The 19256-nt window shown below is 24.4% G+C and overlaps 2 protein-coding genes across 3 annotated transcripts; one reads left to right on the plus strand and one right to left on the minus strand.

Moving 5' to 3' along the window:
- Positions 1-705: 705 nt before the first annotated feature.
- On the minus strand, positions 706-2750 carry LOC112596075 (trafficking protein particle complex subunit 2-like protein). The gene is made up of 5 exons (XM_025341554.1): positions 2170-2750; positions 1832-1995; positions 1495-1582; positions 1312-1391; positions 706-831 (listed from the first exon to the last, which is right to left on the minus strand). The coding sequence occupies exons 1-5, from the start codon at positions 2200-2202 to the stop codon at positions 786-788; spliced, it is 411 nt and encodes a 136-aa protein (XP_025197339.1). The 5' UTR covers positions 2203-2750; the 3' UTR covers positions 706-785.
- A 368-nt stretch (positions 2751-3118) lies between these two features.
- LOC112596076 (ankyrin repeat and IBR domain-containing protein 1-like) lies at positions 3119-17927 on the plus strand. Of its 2 annotated transcripts, none has more exons than XM_025341556.1 (22): positions 3119-3445; positions 8373-8543; positions 8620-8738; positions 8811-9018; positions 9084-9266; positions 9888-10065; positions 10141-10319; positions 12107-12340; positions 12411-12556; positions 12623-12842; positions 13025-13159; positions 14624-14783; positions 14852-14988; positions 15160-15396; positions 15461-15595; positions 15668-15825; positions 15926-16033; positions 16107-16147; positions 16231-16417; positions 16491-16667; positions 16732-16936; positions 16996-17927. In XM_025341556.1, the coding sequence occupies exons 2-22, from the start codon at positions 8478-8480 to the stop codon at positions 17653-17655; spliced, it is 3873 nt and encodes a 1290-aa protein (XP_025197341.1). In that variant the 5' UTR covers positions 3119-3445; positions 8373-8477; the 3' UTR covers positions 17656-17927. The 2 variants fall into 2 exon arrangements, with proteins under 2 accessions (XP_025197341.1, XP_025197340.1); XM_025341555.1 differs by having other exon boundaries at positions 16228-16417; positions 16996-17926.
- Positions 17928-19256: the final 1329 nt, after the last annotated feature.

Here is a 19256-nt window from a genome sequence, read left to right on the forward strand (position 1 = left end):
TCTGTATAAAGGCTCTCTGATATAATACTGTTTTGCATATCTTATTACTGTTATTTTAATATCTTAATGTTTCATAATAAATGTATCTAACATTCTAAAAGTTGCATGGCACAAAATAAATATATAAATAAATAAATGGTTATTCAGATTAAGATTTTAGAAATCAAAAAAATAAGAAAGAGGGATAGTAGGTAACCGTTCTGCTTTATTTTAGGATGTATTGATATTTAAAAATAAATGTATATAATTTATTACTGACTTAACGTAAAACATCATGAATAGGCTTGTGATATTAATAAACAATAGCAAAAAATTATTAGAAATTAAACCATGAATATAAAATGATAATATAAAAATTTGGTAATGTTTTCAAGTACTTACTATAATTCATTTTAGAATTACAGCATAATAGAAAATTTATTTTTTTACAAAAAAGAAAAATCAAATAAATGTACTTCATGTTTTTTTTTTTTTTTTTTTGAAACAATAATTATATTAAGTCTTAGGTTATTAGTGTTGTAAATAAATTAAAGAGATTTGGAAGCTAATATATTTTATTTTTAAATTAATTTTTTTATGAAATATATGTATATAACCATAAAACAATTATGATAAATAGATAACTATAATATAAAAAATAAAAATAATGTTGTATTATGAAATAAATATTTATACATTTTTCCAGTTTAAAGTATTTTTTTATTTATTCTAAGGTATCAAACAAAATATATATTAATTATTAGAAATAAATTATAAATTAATTAAAATGATTCTTATTAATCTACTTATGAGTTTCCAGTTAATATACCTCTGGCAACTTTGTTGAAATTCCTGAAAAAAAAAAAAATTTTAAATTATTTCTATTTTTTCACTAATTTAATATTTTAAATACAAGTTTCTAATTTCAGTTTTTGATTAAATAAATGAAAATTTATTATTGTATTATATATTAAACATGATGATTTATTCAATAGAAAATACTCATTTAATAAGTATCTAAGTAAATACAATATTAACATTTTTGAAAATATCACATTCATATATAAATTCAAATCATTACAGTACAGAATTTAAAAAAAATAATGATATTTTTCATAATTATTTACTTTTACTTTTGTTTTAAGTTTTTTATTATATTTTGCAGTGAGTAGAATATAATTTTGATATTTTATTAAGTAAAAATTAAATTTTTTTTATAAGTTATTGCATTGTAATTTATTATTGTAAGTTTGGATATTAAAGTGAAGTAGTCTCTAGAACAGTGGTAATCATAAAAGTTTTTGAATTACTTAATATTTTATAAATACTAACTCAGATGTAATATAATCTCCAGGAATGTAAAACGGATTACACATTAAATCAGTATAAGCTGTATGTAATTTTCGGAACATCTGAAAATAACATATTTATAGTATTGAAAATATTGTATCAACATTTTGTAATAATTTTATAAAATAAAATATAAAATAATCCAGAAAACTTTTATTAACTTACAAAACGTATTTCATTATCTCTTAGTAACAAATTGCTAGAATCTATCACAACAAAAAATTTTACTTTAGTATTCGTCACATATCCATAACTGATTAATAATTGTTAAAAAAAATCACTAAAATTGATTTATTATTAGAAATGTTTGAATAAACTATATTCTTCAAAAAAGTGACTTAGAATTACATTTTTTTTTTTTTTTATTGTATAAGCTTGGATACTGTTTGTTCTTATCAATTACGCAAACATTTTATTTCTCAATCCATATAATAAATATATTGGGTATAATACTTATACAGAACTAATTATTCCTTATTAAATTTTAAATAGTAAAGGATACACTTTATGATCTTCTGTTGAGTACAATAGTCCTAAATATAAATCTCGCATATCCTTTTTTCCAGTTTTCAATTTTTCTTCAACAAAATCAATTGATGAATGTATTTCATATTGAATTTGTAGTTCGTCTTCTGGGTTTAGCGAAGTTACATATTTTGGCGCGTTCTGAAATGAAACATATTTTTTATATCAATGTTATATAAACTATGCTATGCTATGTAATCATGATAAATACAACATTTAATTCTTTATTGAAACTTATGTACCCCGAACAAAGAAATCAATTAGGTAATCTTAAAGAACACAAAATTTGTAATATATCATTTATTATTTGCTTACCTCTTTGCTAACTACAGCCACACACAACGCCATAATCAATCATAAACAAAAATACAAGTATAATATCTACAAGTGCATTAACTGATGCAAGTGGATTATTTAAATGATCCTAGGTTTATGAATAAAATGATTTTAAAATCGTCAATGTAAGCGCAAAGTCTAAATGAGAGTATAAAAATATTATTTATTGCTTAGTGTTAATTATTCCACTGTAGTTTTATATATTCAGATTTAATTGTAGTCTATTCTGTGGATTGTAATCTGCTATTTACTCAATACTCATTGGTATTTAGTAAGCAATACGCGTCTTAACAAAATTGGATTTGTTAATCTATACTCATATTTGGGTGGCGATGACTCTAATCTCTATTTTACACGTTTATCACTCTACAGTCTATAGTAGTACAAAAGTATACTACAGTCTACAGAACAGTAGAGTACTGGGCACTGGCCATAGAGTAATATAAGATAATTAATTGTTGCCTATCATATTGCTATTATCATTTTTATATCACCACAGTATGATCAGTGATCACTTTGATTATAGATTAAAATGGTGATCACTGATCACTAATCGTTATAATATACTGCACTACAAGTTTACAAATAATAAATTGGTACTTTTTGTACATGATAATATGATGCATGAACATCATACCTATTACTATATTACATGATAAACTCTATGAATATCATGGATCAAAATGTTTCCATAAGAAATAAGAATATTATATTATTTATTTTTTACTTAAGATTTTTATGATATATATATTTATTTATAAATAAAAAAATATATTATACATTTTTATTTATTATAACATGTCTATGAACATAAATAATATGAAAAATTATTATTGTTAAATTATCAACAATAAAGTGTTTATTATTCCAGGTGGATTTTCGCGCGGGCGCAATATCTTGTTTTTGTTTTGATAAAATGTTTAGTGTTTCATTATTTATTTTTTATTGCGGTCGTAGTAATTCGTTGTCTTTAGAGTTCGGATTCTGGAAAGTGGAAGCTGAATTCTGTAGACACTAGACAGTAAACCGTGGCTGGTACGCGGAGTACTGAGTAGCATTATGTTGAAAAACTAATCATATTGTTGTTCCGTGGGGACGAAAACAACCAGAATGAAGACCAAAACTCGACTAAGCACATATTATACTTTTGCTTCCATCATGCGAAAATGCGTGGTCAAGTTTTAAACACATTAGTTACTCGATTCAATATAATAACAAAGACACTATATTATAAACTCTCAGTTTCGAGTTTACTGTAAGTATACGTTCGACAAATCTTTTTAATTATAAATCTAATATAAATACATTAACTCAAATATATAAAAATTGATATGTGTATTATTTACCACTATTTTTGATGTAATGACAATTTTACTTACATTTAGTAATTTAATCATGAACTCTTTACTTTAATAATTTTCACAAATTATAAATATTTAAAAATATCAATATAAAATAAAAATGTTTAAATAAGTAAATACTTTATTGACACTAAAGCTAATAATATATAAAATAATAAGTCTTGATTAATAATCTTCTGATGGTTGTTTTACCCAAAATCCATGTGCTGCATATGATTCATCATTTTCAATTATATCTGGTCCTCTATAGACTTTTATTTGAACTCTACCTGGTTCATCTAATAGAATAATAAAACATGTTCATTAAGTAATCGCTTATATTGGTATGAGTATATTAGTGTATGATATACTGTGTGAATAAGAATTATTAGAGTTGGGTGAAAAAAAAAATTATAAAAATTCAATTTATAATTATAAAATTTAGTTTTTAATAATAAAGTGATTAATACTTATTTAAATAATCAATCTAATTTAATTATGTTGAATTATTTTTACATTCTATATAAGTATAAGGTATTAGGTTCATACTTATATTAAGTTTTGATACAAACTATTATGTAGTATTGTGTTTAAAAAATACTGCATATCCAGTTTTATATACCTATGTATTTATATTAAGCATTTATATTTTACCTTAATAGATCCTCGGGGACACATTTCTAATTTATACTATATGCGTATATCATAGGGTTGCCATTTATAAAAAATTACTAGCTGAGACACTATGTCACTTTAGAAAACACTTTCCAAACACATTCGTCAGAATTTTTTTTTTTTTTGAGCCATAATGTATGTGATGTAAATTAGGTATAATAGCATAAAAATAAAAATTGGTAATTACAACACAATAGTTACAATAAGTTATTAAATTTAAATGCAGAAACAATACAAGTTCACAATACATAGAACGTTTGAAATAAGACTGAAGACTGACAATTCTATAAATTCTATAAATTATATACACTATGTCACTATGAAATACTAAATTATCGTCCTCGGTTATCTCTGAAATTTCTGACACTTAATTAATTTTAGTTATTTATGCATGACATCAATTTGGAACTAATTTTAAGAAACTGGTACATATCCATGTCCTGGCCAGGAGTTGAAAAATATCGGGACTGTATAGTGAAAACCGGTAATGTTCAACAAAATCGGGATGAATGGCAATCCTAGTGTATCACCACAAGACCACTTTTATTTTTTGATATAGATAAATGTTTACAATTAAATTATCATTGTTTTAATTAAAATGTTTTCTATAAAATGCTAAAATGATACTTAATCATACTATTTAACATTCTTTGATATTCATTTATTAAAAAATTTTGAATATTTTCCTTTAGATCAATTGATAAGATTTTTTTTTATAAACGTGTTGCCTGTGTAAGTTTTTTTATAATCCTTACTTCATTATATAATTATATATAATAATTTCTAATAAATATAAATTGCTCTTAGGTATGATTATACTTAAGTACAGTGTATAAATATATAATTAAAAAAGTCTATTGAATTGAAATAGTATTGACCATGTTGTTGAACGATTCTTAATATACTAACTGACATCAGAACGCAATCGATATATTAATGTATAATTAATTAGAATATTATTGTAACTGTAGATATATTACATTTTTGTATTGAACTCATTGAATCCTCATCAAAGTATTTATGATTGCTATAAATCGGTTCATCTTCTGTATCTTCAATACTTTGGGTTGGTGTATAATCATTTTCCCCAAAACTTTTTGTTATTGATATAATTAAAATAATAAAAAACAAAACCTGTTGCAAAATTTAAAAAAGTAATTTATAATTTTATGTATGATTAGTGGTAATTTGTTAGCTTAAAATTATTTTCATTGATGCTTAATTTACATAAAAAAGAACTTATAATTATATATGACATTACAGATATTTTAATTCAGTTTCAAAAAATGTAATAAAATTAAATAAATTATTATATGTAATATTTACCTTTTTAGTTTCCATGATAATATATTCTATCTAATTGCTTAGTACTCAATTACTAAAGTCTATAGTTAAAATGGAATAAATAAGTTAAAAAAAGGAAATTGTTCAGTATGCCTTAGATTCAATGTTTATTTAACCGTAAAAACCACAGATGATACTATATGGTTTACTTTATACATATCAAATCATAATGGATAGGTAGGTAGGTACTAATAGAAATTGCAATGTCAAGCATTGTTTTTTTTTTATATTATTTTACTTTCCTTTTATACGCTTCATTATTATATTTTTTTTAGACAATAATATATGCTCAATATTTATATTTTTTTCTTTGATATACACAGGATTATTTCATAACATATTTATTATAGTATGAAACTCAGTGCCATTGAAAGATAAAAATAGGTATTTGAAATTTGAATTAACTATCCTTTTATTTTCTAAAGTTACGATTTGTTTATATAGCACTACCATACAACATTTTTCTAAAAATACAGTAAAATCTACTTAATGGGGACAAATTGTCAAAGTCTCGAATAAATGTATTTATTTTAGGCCATATTAATTTGTTTATTGAAGACAAACCATCAGTTATAAGGGACATATAATAGTCTATACATAACTAATTTCTTATCGAAACTGTAACTATCTAATTTCTATGTCTTTATCACATTTTATGTAATAATCCTATGTTATAAATAATAACATTTATCTCTTTTACTTAAATTAATCATTTTTTTTTGTCTCCTACTATCACATATTTCATAAAGAAAATTGAGTCGATTAACCTGCGTACAAAATTCCTTTATTAATGTTTTGGATCTGTGAATTAATCCTAGTTTGTGCTAACAAGTAGCAATAATGTCTTGTAAAGATTTAATGTTGATTAGATTGAAAAAATTTTTGCACTAGATAAAATAAAAGCTCAGCCTCAAAATATTAGTGTTCATGAGTTAAATAATTTAATAGGCATATCTGAATCAGTAGTTTTTTAAATTAAATTATTATGTATATGCATTTTAACCAACTTTCCAAATTATGCTGTGGCTGTGAACGTGTTAATAGTTTTTAATTTTTCTTTTTTTAAATTTGATTAACTGAGACAGTTAAATAATGGGGACAGATAGATCACCACCCTATGTGTCCCCATTAAGTGGATTCTATTGTATATATATTTATAAATAGTTAGTATTTAATGTATTTTTATTTTTTGTTTATTAAAAGAATACTTCCGATCTAAGCTAATAATTACACCATAGATAACATGTATGTATTTGTATATTCAATATACAGTTATATGCTTAAATTTATAGTAAAAAAAATCATGTGCTATAAAAATTTGTGATTTTTGACTGTTAAAACTTTTTATTTAAATAACCTTATCAACATTTCAAACAGTTATTTTGAAAAAATTATATTATGCAATTATTCTTTACAAAAACATGATCTTTGTTTTCATCTTTTAATCCTTATTTTTGTGTTTCAATCTGAAAATGATATGGTATTTAGTATATTGTACAATAATATTGTCCATATATTTATACAGCATTTTATGACTTTCAGTTCTTAATACATTAAAATATTGTTAAAACTAATTTATTAGTACTAATTACGCATACATAATAAAGTATAACCAATTATATACATATAAGATAAAAAGTAAAAATTGATAAATGTAAAGTAAAAAATAAAAAAAAAATATAAAAATGCTACTTTTTTTTTAATATCTACAAAAATAGATCAATTATAAGCATAAGTTTTTAGACTTAATAAATAAATAGTTTTTTTGTTGAGTGAAATAAATTATTTAGAATAAGTACAAGAAAATGTTTGTAATACTAAGTACAATATAATATTAAATTTAAGAATATAAACAGATAACAGATATCCTAACTTGATAGACTGTCTATATTTATATTTGTTTATGTAGATATCATTTATCACCACTTCCATAGTAAGAAAAAATGTGCATAATAAGCATAACTACATATAGATATTATGTGGTTATAATTATAGTGTGTGCTATATAACATATAATAATTTTTACAGTGTTGTTTAATTTTAACATTTTAATTAACACAATTCTGAACACAAAATGTACTATAAAATCAGTAAGCAAGTTTTACAATTTAATATACTTAGGATAAAAATTTCAAATGACATACTTATAAACAGTTTTTACTTACTTATGAAGTAAACAAAAGATAAAATAAAAACTGAGCAGTTTGTAATATGAACAAAAATATTTTTTTTTATTAATTAAGATTTTTGACTTTTAAGTTTAACTAGTTTGAAATTTTTGAATACAATATTATTAATAAATAGTATAATAATGTATATATTATATAGTTTCATGATATAAATTCATTTTATAAATTTTGTAGACTAATTCTTTGAAATTATTGACTTTTATATTGTTATGTTAAATTACTTTTAATAAATATTACTTATGTATTTAATAACAGTTTAAAAAAAAAATAAATATTTTTATTATATGTTGTATTTGTATAGTTGTGTTGAATTTTCTAAGAAAAATTTTTGGCTAATTTATTATTTATTAGTTATTACTGTTAACATACTAAAGCTATGAATCATAATTATTATTTATATAAACACTAATGTATAAATTATCAAAAGGGTTATCTACTTAAGTTAATGTATAATTTACAATTGCGTTATACTAAAATACAGTGATGTAATAGGTATATATGACTTTTTATTATTTATATTTTAACTGAATTTATAAAATATATTTATTTAATAATGTTAGATATTAACCAATGTTGATTAATATTGTACTTAATTAATACAATTATTATAACTATCAATGGTTTTTAATTTTAGTATTGCCATTAAAAATGAGAATCATAACAAGTATAATATTTAAAGAAAAAAGAGTATGGATACTTAAAAGCAGATAGATATGTTATATTTTATAAAGAAAACACAATGGGTGGTACATCTACCAAATTTAAAAAACATCTACAGCGAGGGGATGAATATGCTGCTATGCGGGTAAATATTAAATATTTTATTATTCAACAAAAGACTAGTGAGTACCTATATATTTTTTAATTATTGTATTTTGTAGCTGTATTCTAACTCCCCGGAACTTAAAACTCTAGACCCCAACTGGAGTTATGGAGATAGTCATAACCATAATACTCTTTTACATTATGCAGCCAAACATGGAATGAAACACTTACTTAGGTAAATTATTACTGTATTTATTAATTTAATTAATTTTTTATGTAATGATAAATATTTATTTATGAATTCTAGAGCTTTCTTAAATGAACATAATGGAAATCCAAATAAAAAGAATAACTCCAATGAAACAGCACTTCATGCAGTTTGTTTTCTTCCTCCCCAAAGCCCTTACTCTGCGCAAGAACGTCGTGCTGCCTGTGTAACAATATTATTAAACTGGCAAGGAGCAGAATTATCAGATGGAAGGAGAGAGAAAATACGACTGAGTGTTCAAAATAATGTAATTTTACTACAAATAAATATAATTATATCTAAATATATTAAAATTAGTCATAAATTTAATAGGATGGAAACACTGCACTACATCTTGCAGCTGCTTCAGGTTTACAGTACTGTGTTGATTTGATGCTTTCACACGGAGGAGCCCCAATATTCAAGACTAATAACCAAAAAGAGACTGCCTGTGATTTAGCTGTGAAAAATGGATATGAGACCTTGGCTCGTAAATTAGAGTCTCGAATGGTGTTTGTAAGTGTTTGTGATATGTTCATACTCATACTATTTTTCAAATGAGAACAATACCGTATTGTGTATTGTTATCAGTGGTGGCTCTACCAAAAAATTAGTAAATGTTTTCTGATTAGACGATAGTGGTTGAAACTGTTAGAAGTGGGCAGGTCGTGTGCGAATTTAAACTGGTTTTTGTTTGCCGTCTGGTGTGTTCGTATTTGAAAAATAGTATAACAAACCCAATAATATAAAATAATAGTTATGTCTGGAAAGTTATAAAAGTCTTGAAATCTGAAAACTACAAATCTGAATTTTCTTTTAATGAATCAACTAATAAATAAATTTGATTCTTATATTTTTTAAAATATTCTATTGTCATTTGTTAAATATAATATTTTTTTAGGATAATATTTTAATTTTTCCGAAACTTGTACATGTTAACACTAATCCTATATATACCACTATAACCACTCATAAGCAAAAATATATTTGTATTACTCCTCTCAAAAGTTTTAAATCGCCTTTTTATTTTACTATCCAGACTTACACATTCTATTTTTACAGTTACTTAAACCTGAATTTACCTTAAAAATAAGTTTATTTATAATTCTAATTTATCATAAATATTTTTTTAATTAGGGTGAAGACTTGAAAGACATTTTCACTGTTGTGGATGATTATGATTTTGGAGAGGAAGAAACATATGCAGGATTGCGCACACAAGACTTACAAGAAGCTAAAGATCAGTTATTGGTAGAAACTGCTGATATGCTAAATTTGCCATTATTTACAGCTGAAGCATTGCTTAGAAATAACGGTAAAATTAAATTATCATTATTTATAACTTAATACATATAATATATTTACCTATAATATTATTTTAATGTTTTAGAATGGTCTAGAGAGATTTTACTTGAAAGATGGGTTCGAGATCCTGACAAGTGTTGTCAAATTGCTGGTGTACAAGTACCTATGTCTGTGCAATCAACCAAAAAATTGTATTTAAATGGGTTATTACAACAAACAAATTTAAATGAAGAAGCTCAACTTAATGTTAGTGATCAAACTATTGTAAGTTATATGAATTTAAAGTTCATTTCAATTTATTAACTAATTAAATTAGTTAGAGATTATTAATTATTAAATTAGTATTGAACAATGATAGCATTGATACTACCAGCATTTTTTCACGGGATATGTTTAAGAATTACTAAGTTATTATTATCACAATATAATTAAAATCATTTAATATATTATAGGATACTAAATCAAAAAAATATTATCGACCGTCAGTAAAGAAATTCCAATATTAAATTTACAACTACCTGTTCTATTAATAAAAGATTCAACATTTTGATTAATTTTACATTAGATATTTCTTAGAAAAGGGAAGGGGGTTTGGCTTAGGGTCTCCCTTTTTGGTGTACTATTGAATGATAGTGGTCAATATCTCATTAGTGTTAATTTTATAACTAAATATAATTTACTATACTATAGAAGAAATTTGTTAATTGTTAAAATAAAAAACTGGACAAAAACTTTATACTCAGCTTACTTTATTTTATTATATTGTTATTTGATTAATACCTACTAAATATTATGTTCTTCAAATTTTAAAATTTAAATTTATCATTATTTTTAAATATTTAATTAATACATATCATGTTATTATTTACTAAAAAATTAAAATTTATCATAGCTTATGATATTTATTAATTTTCAACATTTTAATTTTTATTATTGACCAGAAAATGTTATAATCTTAAATCTTAATCATGCAGAATATTGTAACTCTATAGTACAGAATTTTCTTTTTTATTCAGTTACATAGAAACCTGCTTAAAACTGAAATTTTTATTGGTCCTGTGCAATTCCTCACAGGACAGGTTTTACTGTATATCATTCTCTAATATAATTTTGCATGATCCTAGTAGCATTAAGATATAAAAAATTTAATTTAGAGCCAAATAATTATAAAAATGTTTTGAAAATATTTAAATATAATTAATCTTAAAATGTATATAAAAAAAAAAACGAATAAAATTAGTTTAATGATACAAATAAAATAATATTAATTTATTATCATATTTATAAATTATAGTGTGAAACATGTGCTTGATTTTATGTGCATAATAGCTCAATTCTATGAGGGATCAACAATTAACATACCCACATTTCTTGTTTAACTGATAATGGTTTAGACTCTAAAACGATTAGTAAAATTAAAAAAAAAGAACAAATTTAAGGAAGCTGGAATCTGACAATTAAATACAAATTTAATTCATGAATCACAACAATGTTTTCAAATAATTATAATATACATTCTTTTCTTGTTTTCAAATTTAGCAGTTGTATTTTCAAACATTAATTGTTTTGTAACTTAGGATTGATTGTTATTCGATTTTTAAAAAATAATGTTTTTCTTGTGTTAAAAAGGAGCACATTTTAAGTGTTGGAAATTACATTCACTAACTACATTCAGTGCACAGAATTTACTTAATATACACTCCCTCCTCACAATTTCTGTGTGATTCACAATTATAGATAATTTATTATCTGTGCAGTGTTCTTTATAATGGTACTACTTATGATGCTCCTGAACTATATGAGGGACTGCGGGAGTAAAATGTAAAGCCCCTTCTTGTGAAATGTATAACTAAGTTTAGTTCTATGTTTTTACCATTCTTGAACCTACAGTTGATATCATCCTCTCCATAGAATGCTTCATATTGCTAATAATATTATGCCTAACTATAGCTTGGATCTTGGCCTGTGTTTTTCAATCTACTTCATGCTGTTTACATGTATTTTTAATTTACTTAATATTTTAATTGTTTAATAATTATGTATTTTTTCAGTGTGATATTTGCTTGAACGAACTGCCATTATCTGATTGTTCAATTAAATTGTGTTGTGAACATAAGTTTTGTAATTCATGTTGGAAACAATACTTAACATATAAAATTAAAAGAAAAGACTCTAGCAACATTTGTTGCCCAGCTTTACACTGCCATATTTTAGTTCCAACTGAACTCATTGAAAATATTGTTAGTCCTGAAATGGCTCGAAGATATTTTGATCTTAATATTGAAGTAAATGGGATTGAAAGAGAAATATAATTTTAAATTTAATTTATAATATTTAATTTTAAATATGTTTTAGTCTTTTGTTGAAAGCAACCGTTCTATTAAATGGTGTCCTGTTCCAAACTGTGGACTTGCTGTTCGCCTACCAATCACTAGAAAATCAAAGCCTAATTCTAAGATTGCACGTTCAGTTGACTGTGGTAGAGGTCATTACTTTTGTTGGTATGTTTTGAAGATTGTTATTAATAATTAAACCTACATATATGTTATATGTTTATTATTCAATAGGGAATGTATGGGAGATGCTCATACTCCATGCAGTTGTCAACAATGGTCTCAGTGGATGACTAAAATATCTGAAGTTAAACCAGATAAGATACGTGAAACAACTGCAGAGTATGAAGAAGCAGCTAATAGTTTGTGGTTGGTCACAAATTCAAAACCGTGTCCAAATTGCAATTCTCCTATACAAAAGAATGAAGGCTGTAATCATATGAAATGTTCAAAGGTAAATACTTCTTCAGTATTAATTTATAACTTTTACTGGGCACGAAACAAATATTCAATATTTATCAAAAAATTATATTACATTTTAGATTTAAATCAAATATTTTTAAGTTTAATTTAGCATGTTAAAATTAAATATTATTACTAAAAATAAAAAATTTAATAATTTATATTTTATTTTAGTGTAAGTTTGAATTTTGTTGGATATGTCAAGAAAGCTGGAAAAAACATGGTTCAGCTACTGGTGGTTTCTTCCGTTGCAATCGTATGAATGCTGTTTGCAAAGCTGATGAAAAACGTGGTCTACTTGTAAAAGAAGTAAGTACTAATATAAATATATGAAAGGAAAATCTGCAAAACATTATTATTTCCTTAGTACTTATTTGATTATTTGGTAATTGCAATAAATTTATGGATTTCATAAAACAAACCTTTACTCAAAAATGGGTGACAATAGACAAATATAAAATAATTTGAAGGAAATTGATAGCTTAAGATCACTCTTTAAAAACTCAAAAAGCTTAAAGTTTTACAACAAATTTTTCAAATGTTTAATCAGAGATTTAATATTTTTGATACGCAAAAACAGATCATTAGCTGATTTATCAGAATATTTGATTTTATGCTCATTTATTGTATATATGATTTGTCATACCTGGTATTTTGATACAGTAAGTTGAAGGCTAAAATCTTCACTCCGACTAACTAATCTAGATTTATCTAAAATCTCACGCAATCAAAACTAGATTGAAAATGTATAAATAGCTATGATAATCATTCATCAACAAATACTTTTATTTATACATAGCCCAATAAAGTGGGTACGTTATTTACAACCAAAAAACAAAAATGGACTTGATAAAAATATAATTAATAAATATCTGATGAAGGCACAGTTATTTGTGTTCTAATCCTATATAGTTAAATAAACTACTGCTTATTTGACAAATAAGAGCTGTTCTAGGAATGTAGAGGCTTTCTAAGTCATAATCAATTAGAATCTTAATGAAAAATGCATAATATACTTGATTGAATACTTCAGGCTTTTAGATCAACCAAAAAGAAATCCATGTTCAAAAAATAAAAATAAAATCCATGAAACCATTATATGCACGCCAAAAGATTTTTGACATTTTATGTCTGCTTTAGCACATAGAATCGAAAAACGTTACGTTACATAAAGAGTTACGGAAACTGTTACAAAAAAAAATGCAAAGTATCATTTTTCTCATCTGAGATTCAAACTCGTTATACATATGAGCATACCACACGCTAGTTAGGTGCGACTGTACCGACACTCGATGTGATTAATACTGTGACCATTTAAGCATATAGCAAAAGTCGGACGTGGACGGTACACCGTTTAATCTTGGTTTATTTTAGAATAAAACATTTTTTTTTCTTCTACCATTTAACTAATAGAATCCTACTTTAGTCATCATCGACTACTGCTGAGTATTATTTCAAGCGATAATGTAAATGATAATGAAAACTAATTTTTAATAATATATGAAAATAAAAAAATTATAAATATAATATAAAATAATAATAAAATAAAAAAAATTGTATACCATTAGCAGTTGTGTCTTTATATTTTATCAATTACCCTATAAATATTACCTAGGTATGTGCTATATATAATAGCAAGGACAACAAAGACATAAAATGTAGTTCTTCATTGCAGACTCGTATGCAATATGATTTTTTTATAGAATGTTTTGTATTACATTTTTTTTTTTTTTTATAAATTAACTAATATTTATCTGTTATTATTTTTCATAGGCTCAACAAAAAAATAAGCAAAGTTTGGAATTGAGTAAATTTCTTCATTATTATACTAAATTTAAAAAACATGAAGTAACCCGCCCAATGGAAGAACTGTTTGTAGAAATTGTTAAAAATTGGAGAATAGCTCTTTCAGCTGCCTTAAATATATCCGAAGGTATTTTTTCTCAAATTCTATATAGAGTATTCTTTCAAATAATAACTTTAAATTCTGGTTGTTTATAGATGATGAGCGTACAAAATTTGTAGAAGATGCAGTTGTTGAAGTGCAGAAAGCGAAACGTGTACTGTGTGCGTCATATGTGTATGGGTTTTATATGCTATATAGTGCATATAATAGAAATATTTTGGAGTTTATGCAGGTAAAATTTAAAAAAGTGTATTTCATTAATTGATTGTTTTAAAACTATAGTTATTAATTAATAAATTTTATAATTTGATACAAAATATTTTTTTTTAAAGATTACTTATAGTGTTTAAAATAATCTTAATTTAAATTTCCTTAGTTGTAATATATCCATTTTATGTTCTAGAATGAAGTTGAAGAAGTTACTGAAAAGTTATCAGGAATGGTTTTAAGACAATATTTATGTAATCCAAGAAGTGCCATTATTAATACTACTAGTATATTAAGACGAAAACGTCATGAGTTCATTAATGCCATATCAGATGGATCTATATCCTTAAAAAGCATGCCTTCTATTCCACCAAATGTTACCAAGCCAAAATCAATTGCCATGTCTCAAAAACACATAAATGCTACTGCTAAAGTGAGTGTAAATATCCTAGAAGTATAGATTCAATAAGTAAACTTGGACTTAAAAAATTATCTAGGATTTGTTGAAAAAAGCAATTGGAGATTCAATTCAAATTGATCCAGATAATCCATGGATTGTAGATTCAAAAGGACGACATCGTAACCTTACTGCTATATTAGATTGGCCTGAAAGTTGTTCAGATGAAGAAGAGGTTAAAAAATTAAAATAACCACAGGTTTATTTTTACATAACATTTGATTATTTTTAATTATTTAAATTTAAGGAAACTGAATTGGATCGAGCTCTAGCTGTAAGTGTCTTTGGCCAGTGTAAAATGGAGCACTGTAAAAGAGCAAGAGTGAGGAATCCTAGAACATCTAAATTTCACGAATACTGTAGCTTAAGGTGCAAAAATACTCACAAAACTTTGTTAGAAGAGCGTAAGTTAAATTAATACACATAACACTTAATCATACTTATTTTATTTTAACATAATAATAATTTTTAATTAACTATTACTTATTAATTTTGTTTATTAGGAAAAAAAGGAAAAGCGCACCAGTATTGTTGGTACTTTTGCAATGGACCTTATTGTTGCTCTTGAAATGTCAAGACTTCAAATGATAAAAGATGCTCAACTAAAGAAAAGGTACCTTTAAAATTTTCTTTTTCAATAAACATAATCAATAACTATTGTCATTAACACTAATTTTTGTTTATAGGTCAGAGATTGAAGAAGCAAGTTGTAGTAAAAATTATTCAGGTGAATACTAATTTTAACTCATAGTTTTTATAGTATAATAAAACAATTGATAATTTTTTTATTTGTACATCTTTTTTAAGAAGTTGTTGAGGATTCAAATGATGATGACCAGCAACTGCAAATGGCTTTACAGATGTCTTTAGATGAAATTGCAATGGCTAAATCTAAAAATGTATCAAAATCTAAAGATGACAGTGAAACAATTTTACTTTCAACAAATATCTCCGAGAATAATACTTTAAAAAACGATATTCCTGTTAACTTACCTAAGTAATTTATCTGAATTATGTTAAAAATTATCTAGTTATATAGTTAAAATAATTATATTTTTATTTTTTTTCAGATGTAGTGGTATAAAACTTGATGATGGTGTATTTAAAGTCGGTGATTTGCACAAAAATAGTTATTATTTGGATTTTAGTGAAGATATATATAGTCGTATGGAAAATAAAAATCTTAGACGTTCATTATCTTTTGGCGATCTACTTTCACGTAGAGATTTGTACAAAAATAATCGAAGGTCTGGTTGTTGTATGCAGTTAATTTCCCAAATTAGTGTTTTATAACTTTATTTATTTTTTTAGATATTGTGTTAATGTATATCATATGAATGGTGATGACAGGCAAGATAAAATGGATAAAAAACGTGGAAAACTGAATCATGGCTTTCAAGTATTGCCTAGAAGAACTGCTTCGATTCTCATGGAGATCAATAATAATGGTGAATGTCGTGCAGTCACATCATTAGATGACAGTAACATTGCCGCTCCTATAAGTTCAGACAAAAAAGTATGAGTAACACAATTCTTTTTACTGAACATTTTACTAATTTTATTTATTTTCCCTAACTGTGCAATATCTTAGCTCAGCTCTATTGGCAAAATACATCTAAACATTCTAGCATTACATTGCCTAAACGTTTAAGTAAAATTGGAAAAACTGCTGCACTAGACACATCCGATGAAACATTAGAGAATGAATCAAAAACGTCTGATGAACTACTCATCAAACCTGAACTGAATATTAAAATTGAAAAGTTTAGTAGTCATTCTGAAGATAGTGCTGATAATGATATATCTGCTGATATAGAATCAGATACAGGCATCCCAAAGTCACCAACACTTTTTATATCGGGTGTATCTATAAATCGTACACCAGAAACAAAGTCACCAGTATCAGGCCGTCAACTAAGGTCAGCAAGTTTAACAGTACCAAAATTTATGTTAAAACCACTTTACAAAGGTAAATCGGCTGACAATTTAACTTCATGCAAAGAGTGCAATGTTGTTCATACAAATAAAGCGCATTCCTATCAAACTTTATTCAGTGAAAATAGAATGTGTGCTTCAGCTAATATGATTGACAAAAGTAAATGTGTGTTTACATTTCCAAAATCAATGACTGACGGTGAGTTATTTTCAACATTACATATCGATAGAAACAAGTTAAGCTCGGATGATTTTCATGAAGCTTTATTCCTAAAAAGACGAAAACATGAACAACATTAAATGCCATATTTATTATTTATGTAGAGGTACATTATAATAGTTAATATTATGTTTACACACATCTCTATATGCTATATTTTTCATTTGGTGTATAGTAAATTACCAATTATCTGTAAGTATTCCTCATATATTTATTTAAATTAAGTTGATTTATTCTGTTGTTTTGCATTTTTTTTACTAAGCAAAGATTTTTGACATAATCTTCATACAACATTTTTATTATAAAACTCTTAAATTTTTCTGAAGACTTAAATTTTCTAGTCTATGCAATACAATTATATTAAAATGTAGTTTTTAAGAAGAAAATATACCAAAAAATCTACTCCTTTTTTTCATACCTAATAGTTATTTACGGTTCCTAATTGGGTTGCAAAAAATTCAATCTTTTTTATTTTTAGATTATATATTATGTTTATTATCTCCTTTTTTTAAAAAATTAAGCTTAATATTAATAAAATCATCTAACATAATACAATACCAAAACTACTTTTTTTAGTTTTTATTATATTTTTTTTAAATATTCATTAATTCCTATACATAAACAAATGTTATGTAATCAAATTTGAATTTAACATTTCAATTTTTTTTATTTTTTTTATTTTTTTTCAATTGAATTAAGTTTTTGCAACCCTTGTCCCTAATCTTAATGCCATTGTAATTAAGTCTGAAAAAAAAATCATTTATAATAAATAAGTAAAATTATACCTATATTTTCTTGAACAATAATTGTAATTTTTTCCACACAAATGTATTTAATAAATATACTTTAAATTTTACTATTTCTCCATTACGATATTAATATTGAATGAATCAATTTAAAATTAAGATGATATACAAATCTTTATGTCATTATTTTTTGATCCTTAATAATGGGTATTGTAATATCTACTTATATAGGTTTAATTAAATCACCATAAAACTTTTTGATAAACTTTAGAAATTTAAGAAATTAATTTTATGCCTATGATGAATTCATAGTGATTGTTTTAAATATTGGATATTATACTTTTAACAACTTTTTAGTGACATTGAGTTTAGTTTAAATGTTTAAATATTTAATCATATTTTATTAAGTCTGCATTTTAAAGTTTTTGAGTATATTTTTAAATACATTTATGTTGTATAAAAATTGTTCGACAAAGATGTCTAAGCTTTTTAGTTGTAATTACTATTTATAAGGTATAATGTACTATATAAGTACATTTTTTATGTGTCATCAGCAAACTAAATAAGATTTTCCTGTGTATCCTGATTTTTAGTTTCAATAATGCAAAAAAAAATAATATGATTTATGTTTGTAGTTGAGTTTTGAAAAATTTAATCATTGTTTGTTATTTAGACAACATGGTTGTGCCAAGAATTGTTAAACATTAAGTCATGATGCATAGAATATTTTTTTTGGGAGGATTTTTGTCAAAATTATCAAAATATTTTTGTTAACAATACAATCATTATACTTGCATTCTATCAGTTGGATAAATTATCATTGAGTAATTGAAATCAATGTTTTTTATGTTTAAACAATAACAAATAAATTAAAAACCTCTTAATGTTTACTCATCTAAATATATTTTCATGACAATATTGACAGAAAATACTTC

This window comes from Melanaphis sacchari, unplaced genomic scaffold (assembly GCF_002803265.2).
Source record: "Melanaphis sacchari strain LSU unplaced genomic scaffold, SCAv2.0 Contig2_pilon_pilon, whole genome shotgun sequence".
In the NCBI taxonomy this organism is placed as follows: Eukaryota; Metazoa; Arthropoda; class Insecta; order Hemiptera; family Aphididae; genus Melanaphis; species Melanaphis sacchari.

Bases quoted from the DNA above. Each gene is read 5' to 3' on its own strand.
- LOC112596075 (XM_025341554.1), bottom strand. From the start codon at position 2,202: ATGGCGTTGTGTGTGGCTGTAGTTAGCAAAGAG. The intron at 1,996-2,169 runs GTAAGCAAATAA...GTTTCATTTCAG, and splicing joins TGGCTGTAGTTAGCAAAGAG to AACGCGCCAAAATATGTAAC. The intron at 1,392-1,494 runs GTAAGTTAATAA...TGTTATTTTCAG, and splicing joins GAGATAATGAAATACGTTTT to ATGTTCCGAAAATTACATAC.
- LOC112596076 (XM_025341555.1), top strand. From the start codon at position 8,478: ATGGGTGGTACATCTACCAAATTTAAAAAACATCTACAGCGAGGGGAT. The intron at 12,341-12,410 runs GTAAATGGGATT...AATATGTTTTAG, and splicing joins ATTTTGATCTTAATATTGAA to TCTTTTGTTGAAAGCAACCG. The intron at 16,668-16,731 runs GTCTGGTTGTTG...TTATTTTTTTAG, and splicing joins TTGTACAAAAATAATCGAAG to ATATTGTGTTAATGTATATC.